Consider the following 20,506-nt stretch of genomic DNA (forward strand, 5'->3'; position numbering starts at 1 on the left):
TCTCAATCTTGGCACAGTGACATGTGGGGCCGGATAACTCCTTGTTGTGGGGTCTGTCCTGTCCACTGTAGAATATTTAGAGCATCCCTGACTCCTACCCACTAGAGATACCAGTAGCAACACCACCACCACCACCCCCTAACTGTGGTACTCAAAAATGTCTCTAGACATTGCCAAAAATCAAAACGTCATTTTGCCTGGGGGCAAAATCACCCTGTTCTAGTTAATACTCATCCTTCCTTTTCCACAAGGCAATAAAACATCAGCTCCAAGGCCAAATCTTAACGGCAAGAGCTCATGGGAGGTGGGGAAGAATTACTGAGAAAAGAAAATATGTGGAGTGATTTATTAAAATAGCATCTTGATTCATATGTATATATATCTTTTCCCAATAATGAGATCATATGAACCTAACATAGGTAACCTCCTTTTTTTTTTTTTGGCCATGCTGCTCAGCTTGCGGGATCTTTGTTCCCCAGCCGGGGATGGAACCTGTGCCCCCTGCAGTGGAAGCACAGAATCCTAACCACTGGACTGCCAAGGAATTCCCTACCTGATTTTTAAAATTCAATAATATATCATAAACATCTTCCCACTTCAATACATTGACTGCATAGTGATTAAAAGCATAGGCTGTGAATCCAACAAACCTAGGTTCATCCCTTGACTCTACCACTTACCAGCTGTGTGTCCTTGAGCAGGTGACTTGACATCTCTGTGTCTCATATCGCTCACATATAAAATGGAGATGGGAATAATAATGCCTATCTCACTGGGTTGTTATGAAGACGAAATCGGATCCTGCCTGTAAGTGCTGAGCACGGCGCCTGGTGCATAGCGAACATTCAGTAAATGTTAAAATTTAAAAATTAAGTTATTACCTAACCATGATTGTTATTTAACTTTTATTTACAATTTACAATGTGTAGCAGTGTCTTAAAGACACAGTTAAGGTGCACACATACTGCCCCTGCTGCAGACTGGTGGTTATTGGAGAGCACCAGGACAGCTGGGAGTTGTTAAAATATTAAAGTAACTCCCCTGCCGTTTGGCCAACAGCTCATGCCCGAAAATTCTTAAAGTGCCTGTGTCCCCGTATCCGCCGTCCCACCGCCCCAGCCCTCCCGACCCTCCCTGGGGGTTCTCCCCACTGGGATCTCCGAATGATCCAGCAGCTAGAGTTAAGCCGGTTTGGTCATACGTGGCGCTCAGGTTCTTTTTGATAAATAACAGTAGCCGGTAAAGAAGTTTGGGGCGGGTGAGGGGTAACTGCTGCAGCACCTCCCTGCCTGGGTGTAAGGAAAGCGAGTCTCAGAGCAAATTCTAGCCCCACAAAGACTTTCAGTAAACACACCTTCCCCAGTAAAGGGACCCCATCGATCAGCCTGTTCTGTAGGTTTGATGAAGTCCCCCCTCCGGCCATCATCTTGCAGGGAAGGGTCCCTCAAGACAGCCACGGCAGGGTCGCAGAGGCAGCCGGAGTCGCCCCTAGAGATGGCATCAGACGCCAGAGCTCTAAGCTGAGACTGGACAGGGGCCCAGTTAGGGTCAGACCCCGGGGCCCTGCCTGGGGACACAGGCCAGGAAGTACCTTCCTCCATTTGACCAGTGGGAGCCGATTTCTAGCATTCAGCATACTAGGTAAGAGGCCACCCTTTTACCAATAAGAACCCATTTCTGGCCTTCAGTTTGCTAACCAGGAAAACTTTAGGAGTCACAGCTGCCTCTGGACGGTAGCCTGTCTGATGTAATACTGCCCGGCCACACGAGGCCTGGGGACCGCAGATTCTGGCAGCTGACCGCCCCAGCCTGAAAATTAAATGACCGGCACACATATAGCATCAAACAGGCTATGCTGAATATTTAGAAACTAAGCCACAGGCCTGCGACGATCCTTGATGCGCCACAGGGACCCCCCAGAATTAGGCTGCGTGTTATAGTCAAGCCTGCACCAGAAGAGGATTTTTTTAAAATCTCTTTTCTCTATTCCTTTTTTTTTCCTAACCCAGTTACAGATGTTGGCAGGAAAGGAGGTGTTGGGTCAGGAAGGAGGGGAACAAGGGGAAAATGTTCTGGTTCTGCGCTTTCTGCTACGGCAGCACCAGCCCCAGTGGCTGCTGAGCGTCTGAAACGTGGCCCGTGCGACTGAGGAACCAAACATTTAATTTTAATTCATTTAAATTTAAAAACTGATACTTGATCCAGTTATTGAAAGGGTCGAAGTCTGTCTGGAACATTTTGAGTTGGCGAATCGACTTTTTCGACTCTAAGTTTTTGTGGAATCTGAAAACAGATCAAGTCTTCCTGCTGAAAATTCAGTTTCCAAATTGAGATGCGCCATCAGTGTAAAATAAACCCCAGATTTCAAAGGCTTCATACCTCGAAGAAAAAGAATATAAAATATCTCCATATTTTTTGTCAATTACGCGTTGAAATGATAATTTTTTAATGTATTGGATTAAATAAAATTTATCATTAAAAAATTCATCTCTTCTTTTTACCTTTTTAACGCGACTACTAGAAAATTGAACATTGCATTCTGTAGCTCGCATTATTTTTCTATCAGGCACTGCTGCTGTAGTCAGTTAGGACTTAGCTGCTCAGGATCCAAGAGGGTCAGATGGGGGCAGTGAGCTTCAAATAAAAGTTTTCTAGTCATGGACCTAGCTGGGGAGGCGGAGGGAGAGAAAATGGGCAGCTGCTGGAGTTCCAGGCCCTTCTGTTCCTCGCGCCCCAGGAAACACCGTGGCCAGGGCTGCTCCTGCAACACGCAAGGCCGTGCGTTCTCCGGGCACCACAGGCCATCAGCTATATCCACTAGAGGTTCTGGGGTCCACAAACAGGTTCGAGACCTGGCTGGGCGGCAGGAATCTTTGACTCTACAATGCATAAATTAAAAATGCAGAAGCAAAATGAATAAGTGATTGAATGAATGTCCACAAACATGACGGTGCGTGCTTCATTCATCATTAATGTTAATACTCATTAAAGTTTCATCACCTTTGAAAACAATTTGTTCAGTTTCTCACTTCACAAGAAGATAAGAATGCGCAGTGACTGTCCAGAAACCACAGTCACTTGGAAATTTAAAATACGCGGCTTGGGCCCAAGTGATCTCACAAGCAGAATTATAGAAATCTTTACAAAAGTTTCTACTCCAATAAAAAAAAAAAATGTATTCAGTGTTGATGTGAGTGAATTGCGAGATGTCTGATGTGATACAGAGTGGGGCCCCCAAACATAATGCCATACCCCCCGAAAGTCCTATAAATAGCCCTTGTAATATTGGGGTTAATAAGAAAAAAATTAGGAAAGCTGAAATGTCTATCAAGTGGATCCTAGTTAAATACGTTTGGCACACTTGTACAGTGGACCACAACGCTACCATTGGAAAGAACCCAGCACAGCTACAAATACTGACATGGGAAGATGTTTTTGATATTGTTAGGTGAAAAGTAAGCTGGAGAAGAATCTCTGTCACATAAATCCATTTTTGTTTTTTGAAAAGATATGACTGCAATAAAAAAAATATAGCTAACATTTAGTGCTAAATGCTCTACATCAGGGGTCAGCAAACTTTTCCTGTAAAGAGCCAGATAGTAAGTACTTTAGGATTTGTGGGTCACATGGTCTCTGCTGCAACTACTCAGCTCTGCCTTTGTAGCTGGGAAGCAGCCATAAATGATATGTAAATGAATCACTGTGGCTGTGTTGCAATAAAACTTTATTTACAAAAATAGGCAGAAGGCCAGATTTGGCCGCAGGGCCATAGTTTGCCAACCCCTGCTCTATATCATTATTCTATTTAATCTCCAGATAGCCCTTTATAGCAGAGACTATCAGTGATCCTAAATTATATATGTGGAAACTAGAGAGAGTAAATGACTTGCCCAAGGTCATCAGCTCTCATGCGGCATAGAGAAAAGTCTGGAAAGAGACACATCACAGTGCATCAGTGCAGTTAACGCTGGGGAAGAGAAATGAGGCAGCTCTTACCCTTTCCAGTACTCCTGTAATGCTTTCATTGCATAAGTCTCATGAATGTGAAGGTTAATCTGAAAATATTCTTTAAGACTTTGGGGAAACTCACAGTCTCCTCTGCATTCTCTGTCGACCTTGTGTGTCAGTGTGGACCAACGCCGTGGAGCTGTCGGAACAATCAGTGGCCGAGGAAATTCCTGGGGCAGGGTCCTCCAGAGAGATTTTTGTGGACCGGGACCTGGCCCAGCACGATAAGGTGAGGGGTCTCGGGGAAGGACAGAGCTACAGCAGCAAGAGGGACCATGGAGAGATTGCCACTGCCTCTTGTTCTCTGTGTCTCAAGGACTGCCCCTTTTTCCTACTTCCAAGAAACCACCTCTTCCTCCCAAGACATTCAGCCAGGTTTGGCCACTGCTCATTTTATCCCAAATAACATCTACAACTACAAGGTACCGAGCACCTACTGTGTGCTGGGCCATGTCCTGTGCACTTGACATTTATTGGCTCGTTAATCTTCACCATCTTCAAAATAGATTTTATCACCCTCACTTTGCAGATGAGGAAACTGAGGCTCAGAGAGGTTAAGTAATGTGTTCAAGGTTGCCCAGCGCAAGGAGCAGTGTTAGAATTCAAACCTAGGTCTGGTTGACTTCTCAGCGGGTACTTCTAACTCCCGCACAGTAATCACGTGGTCAACCTTGAGAGATGGAACAGTGATGCAAAAACACGTTCCTAGCAGGAGGAAGTGAGCACTGAAGTCAGGGAGGCCTGGGCAGAGAGACTCGTTAAAGAACCAGAGAGGTTTAAAGCAGGGATGCGAGCAGAACAGGTGGATTCAAGCCATCGTGGGAAGGGCCCAGGTCAATTTCTCCCCGCTTAGACACGACCTGAAAGTTACTCTAAAAGAAGCAGTCTATAATATCTCGCTTCCCTTAAGGACCAGGGGCTGCTCCTGCAGCAATTCTCGGAGTTTGCGAGGAGCAGAACTACCTGGGGGTCTTGTCAGACACGGAAATCCAAAACTTCAGGAGGCAGGGGGTTCCAACTCAGGCGTCCTGGGACCAGACTCTGAAAAATGTTGCAGAAAGGCGAGAAGCCACGCTCAGATTCTGTATTTATCGCTGTGTAACAAGCCACCCCAAAACTTAGTGGCTTAAAACAGCAATTCATTATTCCCCAGAATCTATGGGTTGACCTGGAAGGGTCCTTTGCTCGCGTCCCCTGGCCTCACTCATGCGGCCTCAGTCAGCCGGTGGCTTGGCCAGGCCAGTGGTCTCCAATGGCCTCCTTCCCACATCTGGGGCCTCAGCCAGGATGCCTGGACTGGTGGGCCCCTTTCTGCGTGTGGTTTTTCATCACAGCACGGTGGTCTCAGCGTTCCCAGGGGACCAGAGCAGAAGCTGCACAGCCTGTAAGAACTCGCCTGGAGATCACGCAGCATCACTTCCACGCCATTCCGTTGGTTAAAGCAAGTCACGGGGCCAGCCCAGACTAGAGGGTGGGGAAATAGACTGATGGCAAAGCTGCAAAGTATTTGTAGCCATTTTTCAACCTGCCTCAATTTTAACTTGGAAATATAGTGCAACCACTATAATTTTTTCGATTTATAGAAAAATTTTTATAAGCCATTTATAATTTTTTCTATTTATAATAGAAATATTTTTTTCTATTTATAAGCCATTTATACCCTGACTTGCCAGGACTCCTTCAAGTGACAATAAACAAATTAGCTTGAGGGGGAGCATTTATTAGCTCATCTTATTGGAAAATTTAAAGGACCACTAGCTTCAGGCATGGCTAGATCCAGGAGCCTGAATGATGTCATCAGAACACCTCCCCACTACCAATCTCTCCCCTCTGTTTCCCTCAGAGTCTGGCTTTCTACATAAGGCTGGCTTTGTGTGTTAGAAAAGACAAACTCAGGCAAACAAGCCTACATACTTAAAGTTTATGATCCAAAAGGAGGCAAGATCCTCTCCCTCTGTAATCGATGTGTGAAATCTCTGATTGACCAGCTTGGGCCACATGCACATGGGGAGGTGGCACAGGAATGAGCAGGGCACATGACTGACAGTCCTACCCAGACCACATGGAAGGAGGAACGCTGCCTCCAGGAAGGGCAAGGGGACCCTCACCAGGAAAGCAGAACCCACAGCTGTCCGCTGCCCTCTGCAAACTTCTTACATTCCAGCACTGGCACGGGGCCTGGCACTTAGTTGCTGCCCGATGAATGTTTGTTGCATGAAAAATGAATAAGCACCTGGCTGATCATAACAGGGTGAAACAGGAGAAAGTGCCCGGGAGTAGGGAATATGTCTGATGCTCTCTCTTGAAATTTTGCCACCAGCGTTCACAAGGACCCAAAGGAAGGCCCCTGGCAGCAGTTGGCAATGTCACACAGGCTTTCTCATGAGTGAGACCCTGTCCTTCCCCAGGTCACAGAGCTAGCAGGTCGTGAGGCTCACTGGACGATTCCCCTGGGAATGAGCTGGCCTAGAAATTGCCCGTTTACCTCCTCCTGTGGCTGCTTTGGAAAAGGCCTCTGGCGAATTTTTCTTCTTCTTCTTTAGTTTTTCTGACATTTTATTGATAACTTCTGGTGAGAAGTTTGGGGGATTTTTTTTTCCTTTTTTGGAAAACCTGACAAATTCTTTGGCTGCAGAGCTTTTTCACTGGAGAGACGGAGGACAGTGTTAATTATACCTGTGGGTAAAGTCTACCAGCAATTTTGTTTTTCCAGCCGAAAGTTTACATGAGCCCACGCAAATAAATCACCATCCCCGTCTCATTTACTTTCCAGATTCAGTTACCTGGAAAAAATTCTTACATGAATAGCCAAAAGAGGCAGGAAGTACTAGAAGAGAGGAAAGGGAAAATAAATATTTCAGAATGTTTTAAGTTAAAAAAAATAACCCTCATTATAGGCAGAATGTGGTCAAACAGAATGTTGTTTTCCTAATTACCTTTCCTAGGTCCCCAGTGTGCTAGGCTGAATATTATAAATGAAAATATTATAAGTAAACTTTCTAGCAACAAAAGTTCCCAAGTGGGATAGTTGTTCTTAATATGAAAGTATAATTCTCGGGGAAAGGAAAGTTTCCATACCTGTGAGGTATAGATATCCATTACAGGAGTCTATATACAAGTACATCATTTTATCCAAATTCTTGTCTCTGTGAGATTTTCCAAGTGACAGAGATAGCCTTGAAAGTCTGCTTTTTCCCTCCCTGCCTGCCCTCACCTTCCCAAAGAATGATACCATATTTTTCCTGTATTTCTTTAAGTGGGCTCAGCCTTACACGGAGACCCACACCTAGTAAATTTCCCATCTGGCCTCCACCCAGGATGAAATAATTCTGCTGCTGGGAAAAGAAGTCAGCCGTCTCTCGGATTTTGAACTTGAATCCAAGTACAAAGACACCGTGATAGCAAGCCTGCAGAACGAAGTGGCCAACCTGAGCCAGAAGCTGTCGGAAACAGCCGCCTCCAGGCAGAAGGAGAGGGTGATCCCGCCCAAGTTTCAGGTTCTGCATGAAGAGGACGATGCCCAACAGAGAGAGATCCAGAGCTTGAAAAACCAGGTAGGGCTCAGAGACAAGTGGGTCGGGGCCTTGGAGTCACAACACAGGGTGACAGCTCTCAGGTAGAGCCTGGGGGGAGCCACCCGGGCAGTTAGAAATGGGCAGTCAGCGTAGCATGGTGGAGAAGAGTGCAGATCCAGGGAGTGGAGGGTTGGCAGGTTCCTAGCCTCGTAAGAACAAAATTAGATTTGATTAAGTGCCTACCATGTTCAGGCCCTGGTGCAGGCGCTTTTGGTGCATTAGCTTATTTATTTATTTATTTATTTATTTAATTTATTTATTTATGGCTGCATTGGGTCTTCGTTGCTGTGCACGGGCTTTCTCTAGTTGCAGTGAGCAGAGGCTACTCTTCGCTGCGGTGCGTGAGCTTCTCATTGCGATGTCTTCTCTTGCTGCAGAGCATGGGCTCTAGGCGCGCAGGCTTCAGTAGTTGCAGCATGCGGGCTTCATTAGCTGTGGCTCTTGGGCTCTAGAGTGCAGGCTCAGTAGCTGTGGCCCACGGGGTTAGTTGCTCCATGGCATGTGGGATCTTCCTGGACCAGGGCTCGAACCCGTGTCCCCTGCATTGGCAGGCGGATTCTTAACCACTGCACCATGAGGGAAGTCCCCACATTAGCTATTTAAACCTCAGTCTTCTGACACACGCCATTCTACAGATGAGGAGACTGAGGCAGGCTCAGAGATGCCCAGGAGCTTGTTACAGCTTGCACAGCAAGTGAGAGGCAGTGATGTGATTTGGGCTCAGCTCTGCCACCTTGTACACCTCATGCTTTCACACCCACTTTGCATTTCCACCCAACTCCTGTCGCTTCAGTGACCACTTCTCACACCCACCCGGACCCAGCCAGAAAGAGCTGGAGATGGGGAGAAGGAACCCCACAGTGTTCCAAACACTGAGGACTTTATCAAACCCTGAAGGCAGCTGCTGGTTCATTTATAGGGAATTTCACCAAAAATTCTCCACCCAGAATGTCTGGATTTACCAGTCAACTTCCTTTCTCCTGAAACTAAATCCAAAAAAAAAAAATTTGTTTTTAAGTTTTGAAGAACTACTTTAAAATTGGCCATTGATCTTGTACATAAATTATATCTCAACAAAGTTGATAAAAAAAGCAATTGGTCATTGATGAATTTTGGCCTCAGTGCATAATTCTGCTTAAAACCATAGTCAGATTTGGTTCAAATGGCGGAGTAGAAGGACTTGCTCTCACTCCCTCTTTCGAGAACACCAGAATCACAACTAACTGCTGAACAATCATCGACAGGAAGACACTGGAACTCACCAAAAAAGATACCCCACATGCAAAGACAAAGGAGAAGGCACAATGAGACGGTAGGAGGGGCGCTATCACAATAAAATCAAATCCCATAACTGCTGCGTGGGTGACTCACAAACTGGAGAACACTTATACCACAGAAGTCCACCCACTGGAGTGAAGGTTCTGAGCCACACGTCAGGCTTCCCAACCTGGGGGTCTGGCAACGGGAGGATGAATTCCTAGAGAATCAGACTTTGAAGGCTAGCGGGATTTGATTGCAGGACTTTGGCAAGACTGGGGGAAACAGAGATTCCACTCTTGCAGGACACACACAAAATAGTATGCGCATCGGGACCCAGGGGAAGGAGCAGTGACCCCATAGGAGAATGAACCAGACCTACCTGCAAGTATTGGAGGGTCTCCTGCAGAGGCGGGGGGCAGCTGTGGCTCACCAAGGGACAAGGACACTGGCAGCAGAAGTTCTGGGAAGTACTCCTTGGTGTGAGCCCTCCCAGAGTCTGCCATTAGCCCCACCAAAGAGCCTGGGTAGGCTCCAGTGTTGGGTCGCCTCAGGCCAAACAACCAACAGGGAGGGAACCCAGACCCACCCATCAGCAGACAAGCAGATTAAAGTTTTACTGAGCTCTGCACACCAGAGCAACAGCCAGCTCTACTCACCACCAATCCCTCCCATCAGGAAACTTCCACAAGCCTCTTAGATAGCCTCATCCACCAGAGGGCAGACAGGAGAAGCAAGAAGAACTACAGTCCTGCAGCCTGCAGAACAAAAACCACATTCACAGAAAGACAGACAAGATGAAAAGGCAGAGGGCTATGTACCAGATGAAGGAACAAGATAAAACCCCAGAAAAACAGCTAAATGAAATGGAGATAGGCAATCTTCCAGAAAAAGAATTCAGAATAATGATAGTGAAGATGATCCTGGACCTCGGAAAAAGAATGGAGGCAAAGATCGAGAAGTTGCAAGAAATGTTTAACAAAGACCTAGAAGAATTAAAGAACAAACAAACAGAGATGAACAATACAATAACTGAAATGAAAACTACACTAGAAGGAATCAATAGAATAACTGAGGCAAAAGAACGGATAAGTGACCTGGAAGACAGAATGGTGGAATTCACTGCTGCTAACAGAATAAAGAAAAAAGAATGAAAAGAAATGAAGACAGCCTAAGAGACCTCTGGGACAACATTAGTCGCAACAACATTCGCATTATAGGGGTCCCAGAAGGAGAAGAGAGAGAGAAAGGACCAGAGAAAATATTTGAAGAGATTATAGTCGAAAACTTCCCTAACATCGGAAAGAAAATAGCCACCCAAGTCCAGGAAGCACAGAGTCCCATACAGGAGAAACCCAAGGAGAAACACACTGAGACAAATAGTAATCAAATTGGCAAAAATTAAAGACAAAGAAAAATTATTGAAAGCAGCAAGGGGAAAATGACAAATAACATACAAGGGAACTCCCATGAGGTTAACAGCTGATTTCTCAGCAGAAACTCTACAAGCCAGAAGGGAGTGGCATGATATACTAAAAGTGATGAAAGGGAAGAACCTACAACCAAGATTACTCTACCCGGCAAGGATCTCATTCAGATTCGATGAAGAAATCAAAAGCTTTACAGACAAGCAAAAGCTAAGAGAATTCAGCACCACCAAACCAGCTCTACAACAAATGCTAAAGGAACTTCTCTAAGTGGGAAACACAAGAGAAGAAAAGGACCTACAAAAACAAACCCAAAAAATTAAGAAAATGGTCTTAGGAACATACATATCGATAATTACCTTAAACATGAATGGATTAAATGCCCCAACCAAAAGACACAGGCTTGCTGAATGGATACAAAAACAAGACCCATATATATGCTGCCTACAACAGACCCACTTCAGACCTAGGGACACATACAGACTGAAAGTGAGAGGATGGAAAAAGATATTCCATGCAAATGGAAATCAAAGGAAAGCTGGAGTAGCAATACTCATATCAGATAAAATAGACTTTAAAATAAAGAATGTTACAAGAGACAAGGAAGGACACTACGTAATGATCAAGGGATCAATCCTCGAAGAAGATATAACAATTATAAGTATATTTGCACTCAACATAGGAGCACCTCAATACATAAGGTAACTGCTAACAGCTCTAAAAGAGGAAATCGACAGTAACACAATAATAGTGGGGGACTTTAACACCTCACTTACACCAATGGACAGATCATCAAAACAGAAAATTAATAAGGAAACACAAGCTTTAAATGACACAGTAGGCCAAATAGATTTAATTGATATTTGTAGGACATTCCATCCAAAAACAGCAGATTACACTTTCTTCTCAAGTGCGCACGGAACATTCTCCAGGATAGATCACATCTTGGGTCACAAATCAAGCCTCAGTAAATTTAAGAAAATTAAAATCATATCAAGCATCTTTTCTGACCACAACGCTATGAGATTAGAAATTAAGTACAGGGAAAAAACTGTAAAAAACACAAACGCATGGAGGCTAAACAGTACGTTACTAAATAACCAAGAGATCACTGAAGAAATCAAAGAGGAAATCAAAAAATACCTAGAGACAAATGACAATGAAAACACGACGATCCAAAACCTATTGGATGCAGCAAAAGCAGTTTTAAGAGGGAAGTTTATAGCTATACAAGCCTACCTCAAGAAACAAGGAAAATCTCAAATAAACAATCTAACGTTACACCTAAAGGAACTAGAGAATGAAGAACAAACAAAACCCAAAGTTAGCAGAAGGAAAGAAATCATAAAGATCAGAGCAGAAATAAATGAAATAGAAACAAAGAAAACAATAGCAAAGATCAATAAAACTAAAAGCTGGTTCTTTGAGAAGTTAAGCAAAGTTGATAAACCATTAGCCAGACTCATCAAGAAAAAGAGGGAGAGGACTCAAATCAATACAATTAGAAATGAAAAAGGAGAAGTTACAAGAGACACTGCAGAAATACAAAGCATCCTAAGAGACTACTACAAGCAACTCTATGCCAATAAAATGGACAACCTGGAAGAAATGGACAAATTCTTAGAAAGGTATAACCTTTCAAGACTGAACCAGGAAGAAAGAGAAAATATGAACAGACCAATCACAAGTAATGAAATTGAAACTGTGATTAAAAATCTTCCAACAAACAAAAGTCCAGGACCAGAAGGCTTCACAGGTGAATTCTATCAAACACTTAGAGAAGAGCTAACACCCATCCTTCTCAAACTCTTCCAAAAAATTGCAGAGGAAGGAAAACTCCCAAACTCATTCTCTGAGGCCACCGTCACCCTGATACCAAAACCAGACAAAGATACTACAAAAAAAGAAAATTACAGACCAATGTCACTGATGAATATAGATGCAAAAATCCTCCACAAAATACTAGCAAACAGAATCCAACAACACATTAAAAGGATCATACACCATGATCAAGTGGGATTTATCCCAGAGATGCAAGGATTCTTCAATATACGCAAATCAGTCAATGTGATACACCATATTAACAAATTGAAAAAGAAAAACCATATGATCATCTCAATAGATGTAGAAAAAGCTTTTGACAAAATTCAACGCTGATTTATGATAAAAACTCTCCAGAAAGTGGGCATAGAGAGAACCTACTTCAACATAATAAAGGCCATATATGACAAACCCACAGCAAACATCATTCTCAATGGTGAAAAACTGAAAGCATTTCCTCTAAGATCAGGAACAACACAAGGATGTCCACTCTCACCACTATTATTCAACATAGTTCTGGAAGTCCTAGCCACGGCAATCAGAGAAGAAAAAGAAATAAAAGGAATACAAATTGGAAAAGAAGAAGTAAAACGGTCACTGTTTGCAGATGACAGGATACTATACAGAGAGAATCCTCAAGATGCCACCAGAAAACTACTAGAGCTAATCAATGAACTTAGTAAAGTTGCAGGATAAAAAATTAATGCACAGAACTCTCTTGCATTCCTATACACTAATGATGAAAAATCTGAAAGAGAAATTAAGGAAACACTCCCATTTACCATTGCAACAAAAAAATAAAATACCTAGGAATAAACCTACCTAGGGAGACAAAAGACCTGTATGCAGAAAACTGTAAGACACTGATGAAAGAAATTAAAGATGATACCAACAGATGGAGAGATATACCATGTTCTTGGATTGGAAGAATCAATATTGTGAAAATGAATATACTACCCAAAGCAATCTACAGATTCAATGCAATCCCTATCAAATTACCAATGGCATTTTTTACAGAACTAGAACAAAAAATCTTAAAATTTGTGTGGAGACACAAAAGACCCCGAATAGCCAAAGCAGTCTTGAGGGAAAAAAACGGAGCTGGAGGAATCAGACTCCCTGACTTCAGCCTATACTACAAAGCCACAGTAATCAAGACAATATGGTACTGGCACAAAAACAGAAATATAGATCAATGGAACAGGATAGAAAGCCCAGAGATAAACCCACGCATCTATGGTCAACTAATCTATGACAAAGGAGGCAAGGATATACAGTGGAGAAAAGACAGTCTCTTCAATAAGTGGTGCTGGGAAAACTGGACAGCTACATGTAAAAGAATGAAATTAGAACACTCCCTGACACCATACACAAAAATAAACTCAAAATGGATTCGAGACCTAAATGTAAGACTGGACACTATAAAACTCTTAGAGGAAAACATAGGAAGAACACTCTTTGACATAAATCACAGCAAGATATTTTTTGATCCATCTCCTAGAGTAATGGAAATAAATACAAAAATAAACAAATGGGACCTAATGAAACTTCAAAGCTTTTGCACAGCAAAGGAAACCATAAACAAGACGAAAAGACAACCCTCAGAATGGGAGAAAATATTTGCAAAGGAAGCAACTGACAAAGGATTAATCTCCAAAATATATAAACAGCTCATGCAGCTCAATATTAAAAAAACAAAAAACCCAATCCAAAAATGGGCAGAAGACCTAAATAGACATTTCTCCAAAGAAGACATACAGATGGCCAAGAAGCACAAGAAAAGCTGCTCAACATCACTAATTATTAGAGAAATGCAAATCAAAACTACGATGAGATATCACCTCACACCAGTTAGATGGGCATCATCAGAAAATCTACAAACAACAAACGCTGGAGAGGGTGTGGAGAAAAGGGAACCCTCTTGCACTGTTGGTGGGAATGTAAATTGATAACAGCCACTATGGAGAACAGTATGGAGGTTCCTTAAAAAACTAAAAATAGAATTACCATGTGACCCAGCAATCCCACTACTGGGCATATACCCAGAGAAAACCATAATTCAAAAAGACACATGCACCCCAGTGTTCATTGCAGCACTATTTACAATAGCCAGGTCATGGAAGCAACCTAAATGCCCATCGACAGACAAATGGATAAAGAAGATGTGGTACATATATACAATGGAATATTACTCAGCCATAAAAAGGAACAAAATTGGGTCATTTGTAGAGACGTGGATGCATCTAGAGACTGTCATACAGAGTGAAGTAAGTCAGAAAGAGAAGAACAAATATCGTATATTAACGCATATATGTGGAACCTAGAAAAATGGTACAGATGAACCAGTTTGCAGAGCAGAAATTGAGACACAGATGTAGAGGACAAACGTATGGACACCAAGGGGGGAAAGCGGCAGGGGTGGGGATGGTGGTGTGCTGAATTGGGAGATTGGGATTGACATGTATACACTGATGTGTATAAAATGGGTGACTAATAAGAAATAAATAAATAAATAAACATTTTTTAAAAAGAGAGAAAAAAAAAACGTAGTCAGTGCTTGGGGGCCTTGGTTCTCTTGTTCTCTGTTTACTGTCTTTCCCTTCTGTAACCTTCTGATTCTAGGTACACAGTCTCAGTCCTAGAAACGGTAATCTAGAAAGGACACAGATTGTGCATGGTGAACCTAGGAGATTCTAGCAGGAAGCTGTAAGCTCCATGAAGGCAAAGGTTGGGCCCAGCAACCTTCTAGAACTCTGTTAGGACCGCGTCTGTTTGTTCTTTATTCATCCATCCATCCATCCGTCCATTCATTGAAATAAATATTTTGGGGGGCCTATCCTGTGCCTGTGCCTCTTCCAGGCTCTGAGAATTCAGCAGAGAACAAGACAGACATGATCCTTCCCCCTGTTATGCTCTAGTGAGGGAGACAGAATAAACAAGTAAACAAATACATGCTCTAATATTTAAACGAACTAATGACTCTCCTTCGAACCTGGTTTTGATAAAACAATGAAAGTAACAGGTCCTATAGGAATTATTAGTGCAAACAGCTACCTTGACATGTAGCTGACACGTTAATGAGCATCTTTTTCTTGAACTGAACCCAATTTTGCTGAAATATTCCTTTCAGTTATTCTCCCATTTCAGAGCTTTCCTGAGCAAATGACATGTCTTTTTCGGGTACATGGATGAGGCTGAATTATTCCCACATACCTTTTTTTTTCGGCCGTACCACGTGGCTTGCAGGATCTTAGTTCCCCGACCAGGGATCAAACCCAGGCCCCCAGAAGTGGAAGCACAGAGTCCTAACCACTGGACCGCCAGGGAATTCCCCCACATACCTTTTTTTTTTTTAATTGAAGTATATTTGACATATACTATTATATAATTTCCACATATCTTTGAACATCAGCAAGTCACAATTTGTGTATTATTTAAAGTGGCTGCCAATATCTGGGGGGAAAAAATGTTTTTTTACAAAGAAGTTATCTAGAAATAATTACACTGATGCATCATGCTGTTGCCTCCCCTACCGCTGGAGCTTCACTTATAACTGAAGGAGAATATTTTATAACAAGGCATATATGAACCAGAGGCTCCATTGGTTTGAACTCAAATCGAGTTTCATCCACTGACATTTTAGTTTCTTAACTATTCTACTGCCTGCAGAGCATTCCACCAGAAGTGTAAGCCACGTGGCAGGTTGATTTATTGTTCTGATTACTTTATGTGTTTTCCCTGGTCCCCGAAGGTGTGTGCATAATGATTTGCTCTCAAAGATCTTCGATCCGCTACAATATCACTAGAAAATTCTTACCTCCATGTGCTCTTATACGCCTGTGCTAATTAGAAGCCAAATTATTATCTTGAAACAATCACTCCTCCTAGCACTATTAACTTTCTTATGATTCAGTGCCCATTTTATTACACAGCTTAACAGACATTAAACATCTTGGAATTTATGCCAATTACAAACAATATGGATATTTATTTTGGTAGTAAAAGTATCGAAGAGGTTTGAAGACTCTTTGGAGTTTTCCAGCAATCCGAAATCCTAAAACACTGACACTTAGATTGAAATATTTTAAATCTGTCAAAAGCACTGGAGTCTTAGAGGGGAATGTATGTTTTCCCTTCTAGAAGTTTGTCTCTCTGTGTTCTGCCTCTGGTATCATGCAAATAAAAGCATTAAGCTGAGAAGAACTTACAAACACTTTCAGTGTTCCAAGGATCTTTTATGGAAAAGTTGTATGTCCCCCCAACAGAGAAAAGTAAGATGTGACAGAATTTTTTTACTCAAAGTTTCCAAAGCACAAACATGCAAAAGTATAGCCTTGGGGAGAGTGGGGGGCAGAGTGGCCTGTGTCCCCGCAACTTCTAGCATAGACACCCCCCCATAATGTCTCAGGTGCCCCAGGGAAATAGTAAGTGTAACTGCCCCAAATGTCATAGACTCTGAACCATGATGGTACAGGAAACGAGTCAGAAAACTTGTGAGACCTTGACGCTTCTGTTAATTCTACCAGAGTAATAATGACAAGATTTCCAAGGACACAAACCAAGACCAAAGGCTGTGAGCGCCATCTGGTGGCCAGGTCACCATGCCCGAACCCCATTACCTGGGCATGCCCACCCCCTCCCCGCAATTTTTTTTTTTTTTTTTTAATGTGATGCCCGCAACCTGGTCTGATGGTAAACAGGGAAATTCCTGTATTTCTTCTTTTGGGGGGATTATTTTTATTTAAGATACTGAGTCTCTATTTACTCATATAACAGTTATTTTTAATTTAATGCACGTTTTTAAGTTTAAAAAGGGAGCTGCTTCTACGAAAAATGCTAAGAAATTATAGTGGGGCTAGCCAAGAGACATGGGAAAAATAGTGAAAGTGGTATATGAATGACTGAAGTTTAGGAACTCTCTTAGGGTGGGGTTACCAGATAAAGTAAGGACACCCAGTTAAATTTGAATTTTAGAATTTCGTTTTAGTGTGTGTCCCAAATATTGCATGGGACACACTTGCACTAAAATATTATTCATTATCTGGAATCCTATTTTAAGTGAACATCCTTTTTTCCTCCCCTAAATCTGGCAAACTTACCTTAGGAGAACAAAGAAATTGCACCCGGGACTTCCCTGGTGGCGCAGTGGTTAGGAATCCGCCTGCCAATGCAGGGGACACGGGCTCGAGCCCTGGTCCGGGAAGATCCCACGTGCCGCGGAGCAACTAAGCCCGTGTGCCACAACTACTGAAGCCCGTGCGCCTAGAGCCCATGCTCTGCAACAAGAGAAGGCACTGCAGTGAGAAGGCTGTGCACCACAACAAAGACCCAACGCAGCCAAAAATAAATAAATAAAATAACTAAATTTATTTTTAAAAAAAGAAAAGAAATTGCACCCTTCTCCTTGTCACTTCCATTTTGATCTATCAAAACAAGCTAACTCTTGTCCTGTCTACGGACTGCGTGGCATTTATGCCCCAATAAACGTGTCCCTGTGGGAGTACTGAGGCCTGACATCTGAAAAATCATGGGGCAAAGGCCCACAGTGCACCTTGAGATGCGAAAGGCCTGGCCACTCAGAACAAGCAGCCTGGCCGCATCAGACCGAGAGGGAGGGGGTTCCGGGCCCAGCTCTCTTTCCCGGCCTCTCGGGTACCTGCTCTGCGGAGGCCGAGGCCTGGCAGCTACTTTCGGGCTCTTACCAACGTTGCCTTTGATGGAGAGCCTTCCGCGCCCCACGTGTAGACCTAGACCCCTGGAGGGGGTCCTGCCCTCGAGGGGGCTCTGAGCCATGGACTTAGAGCGTGCCCACAGCAGCCTTAGACAGAGCCGGCCTTGTGGTCATCCCACCCACGATTCCTGTGTTTCCTCTTAATAACAACCACACTGGTGTTTAAGTGAGCCTGGCAAGTCTTCCAAATGCACACATAAAGATTACCAACTACCTTCCCCAGAGACAGACGAGGGAAGCTGAAGCTAAAGCACCCCGTGGGTAGTCAGAGGAGAGGACCGTCACGGTTCATCCCCCTGTGCCGTGTGCCAGGCATGATCTGAGCGCTTGTACACATGCTAACTTATTAAAATAACTTCTAACAATCCTATCAGATTGGGACTACCATCACCCCGCGTACAGACTGGAAAAAAGGAAACAGAATACGGTGTCCTCCTTGTGTTCACAAAGCCCGTAAGTGGCAGAGACAGGACTTGAAGGCCACAGTCCGGCTCCCGAGCCCGTGCCATGCTTTACAGCCTCTGACTTCTCATGCCCCTTCCCAGAGCCGCCTGGGAAGGAGGAACCAGGCAGCTAAAGACTGGGTTTGAATCCTACTCCACCTCTGACCAGCCGCGCGATCCCGAGCAAGGGACCTCGCCTCTCTGAGTCTCAACCTGCTCCCTTGCAAAATGGGAACGTTAATGGGAACGTCAGGCTTCAGCAACGCTGCGAGGAGTATCAGTGTAGCATGTGTGAACGGGCTTTGTAAACTCTGGAGTGCTCTGTGAGGTATAAACTACCCACTATTATCATTAGAGGGAATTCAGTTTATAACCTGCTCCCGTCTCTTGAACTTTGCTGTGCATCCAGTCACTGCTGGATGATCTGGAACCAACAGCTTGTCTATTTATGGCTGAAAATCCGCAGGTCATAGGAAGACAGCGGCACCTGAGCCCCTGGGTGGCCACAAAGATAAGGTTCGTGTCTCGATGACCTATGACATGGTGGTCACTGAAGGAACAGGCCCCCTCCCGCCCCTTCCACTAGTTATAACTGAAAAGCTTGGTTTCCCCAACACCCCGACCCAAGATCAACCCGACTCTTTGCCCAACGTTGGAGAAGTACCAGCATGTCCTGCAGGCCTGGCTGGCCCCCTCTGACTGTGTGTTGCCTCCTTCCACAGATCAGTGCCCTACAGCAAGGCTACAGCCAGGTGCTGTGCCAGACCCTGTCTGAGAGAAACTTAGAAATCACATCCCTGAAGAACGAGGCCGAGAACTTAAGGAGGGATACCGCCATCACATCAGGTGAGGCCCTTCTGCATTTAGGCCCCAGAGCTTCTGCCCTCCCCCTGCAGACATCACCAGTCAACCACCACACCTGTGCCCGTGACCTGGGTGCAGCCTCAGGGATCCCCCGTGTCGGTTCATTAGAGCTCTCCCTCAGTGGAGGTTTCTTGCCACCCAGTTCCGAGGGCAGGGCCTGATAAATATTTGAGAGAATGTTATCTCTTGGCTACAAGGTCTCCTGAGCACTGGCCCCACCAGGGAGAACACAGGTCGCCTTGTGGCTTGGGTGGTTCCACAAACCGGCCTGAGTGCAAACTAGAGCGTGGACAAAATGGGGTCACTCTTTTTTTTTTTTTTTTATGATTTGTATGTGTGTGTGTTTTATCATACATTAGTCTCTTAAATCAAACAGAAAACAAAAAGTGGAGCTACAAACCAAAGTTACAATAGTACTAGCTTTTCTCATCACCCGTCTAGCTACTTGTACCAGAGGTCTTTATTTCTTCATAAGGCTTTGAGTTACTATCCAGGGTCCTTGACTCCAACCTGAAGAACTCCCTGTGGCAGGCAGGTCTGGTGGTTAAGAACTCTCTCAACTCTTGATTAACTGGGAATGTCTTGATTTCTCCCTCATTTTCTTTTTTTTTTTTTTTTAAACATCTTTATTGGAGTATAATTGCTTTACAATGGTGTGTTAGTGTCTGCTTTATAACAAAGTGAATCACTTATACATATACATATGTTCCCAAATCTCTTCCCTCTTGCGTCTCCCTCCCTCCCACCCTCCCTATCCCACCCCTCTAGGTGGTCACAATCTCCCTCATTTTCGAAGGAAAGTTTTGCTAGATATAGGATTCTTGGTTGACGGTTTCTTTCCTTCAACACTTCAAGTACATTGAGCCATGCCATCTGGCCTCCGAGGCCCCTGATGAGAAATCTGCTCATGACCTACCTTCCTGGGAAATCTTCTCTCAGCTTCATAGACTTTCCTAATGTACCTTATCGTGTCTTATGCAACAGAACATTTTGTATAGTTTCGTGAAGTCAGTTAAGTTGTAACGTTATTTTGAGACCAGAATTTAAGGGAAAGGAATTGAATATTTCAAGTGTAGACATTATGAGGTCTTTAAAATTATTACCCATTTTCAAACTAGAAATAAAAAGGCCACTGAAGTATCCTACAGATTTTAATTTATAACAAAGTGAATACCAATATCTAATAACACACGTAAAGAAAAATTTCTTTGGGATCCTTTTTCCTAAGTGTAAAGGGGCCTTGAACTCAAAAAGTGAGAAAACCCCTGTGGTTTATCCCCAGCGGTGATGGGTCCATTTCTTGCTCTGACCTCAGAATGCACCACTGTGATGTACTTCACAAAGCCCTATAAAAGAGAAAGCTGGGCCCAGGTTTTTGGT

At 43.7% G+C, this 20,506-nt stretch overlaps 1 protein-coding gene across 1 annotated transcript in view; it reads left to right on the forward strand.

Annotated features, from left to right (window-relative positions):
* The window catches only part of FHAD1 (forkhead associated phosphopeptide binding domain 1), a 144,928-nt gene that overhangs the window by 48,471 nt on the left and 75,951 nt on the right, over positions 1-20,506 (forward strand). Inside the window, exons 5-7 of the mRNA XM_036826732.1 lie at positions 4,128-4,237; positions 7,326-7,562; positions 18,985-19,108. Coding sequence (XP_036682627.1) covers positions 4,128-4,237; positions 7,326-7,562; positions 18,985-19,108 — 471 coding nt within the window. The remainder of the gene's footprint in view (positions 1-4,127; positions 4,238-7,325; positions 7,563-18,984; positions 19,109-20,506) is intronic.

The sequence above is a fragment of the Balaenoptera musculus genome, chromosome 1, assembly GCF_009873245.2.
Source record: "Balaenoptera musculus isolate JJ_BM4_2016_0621 chromosome 1, mBalMus1.pri.v3, whole genome shotgun sequence".
Classification (NCBI taxonomy): Eukaryota; Metazoa; Chordata; class Mammalia; order Artiodactyla; family Balaenopteridae; genus Balaenoptera; species Balaenoptera musculus.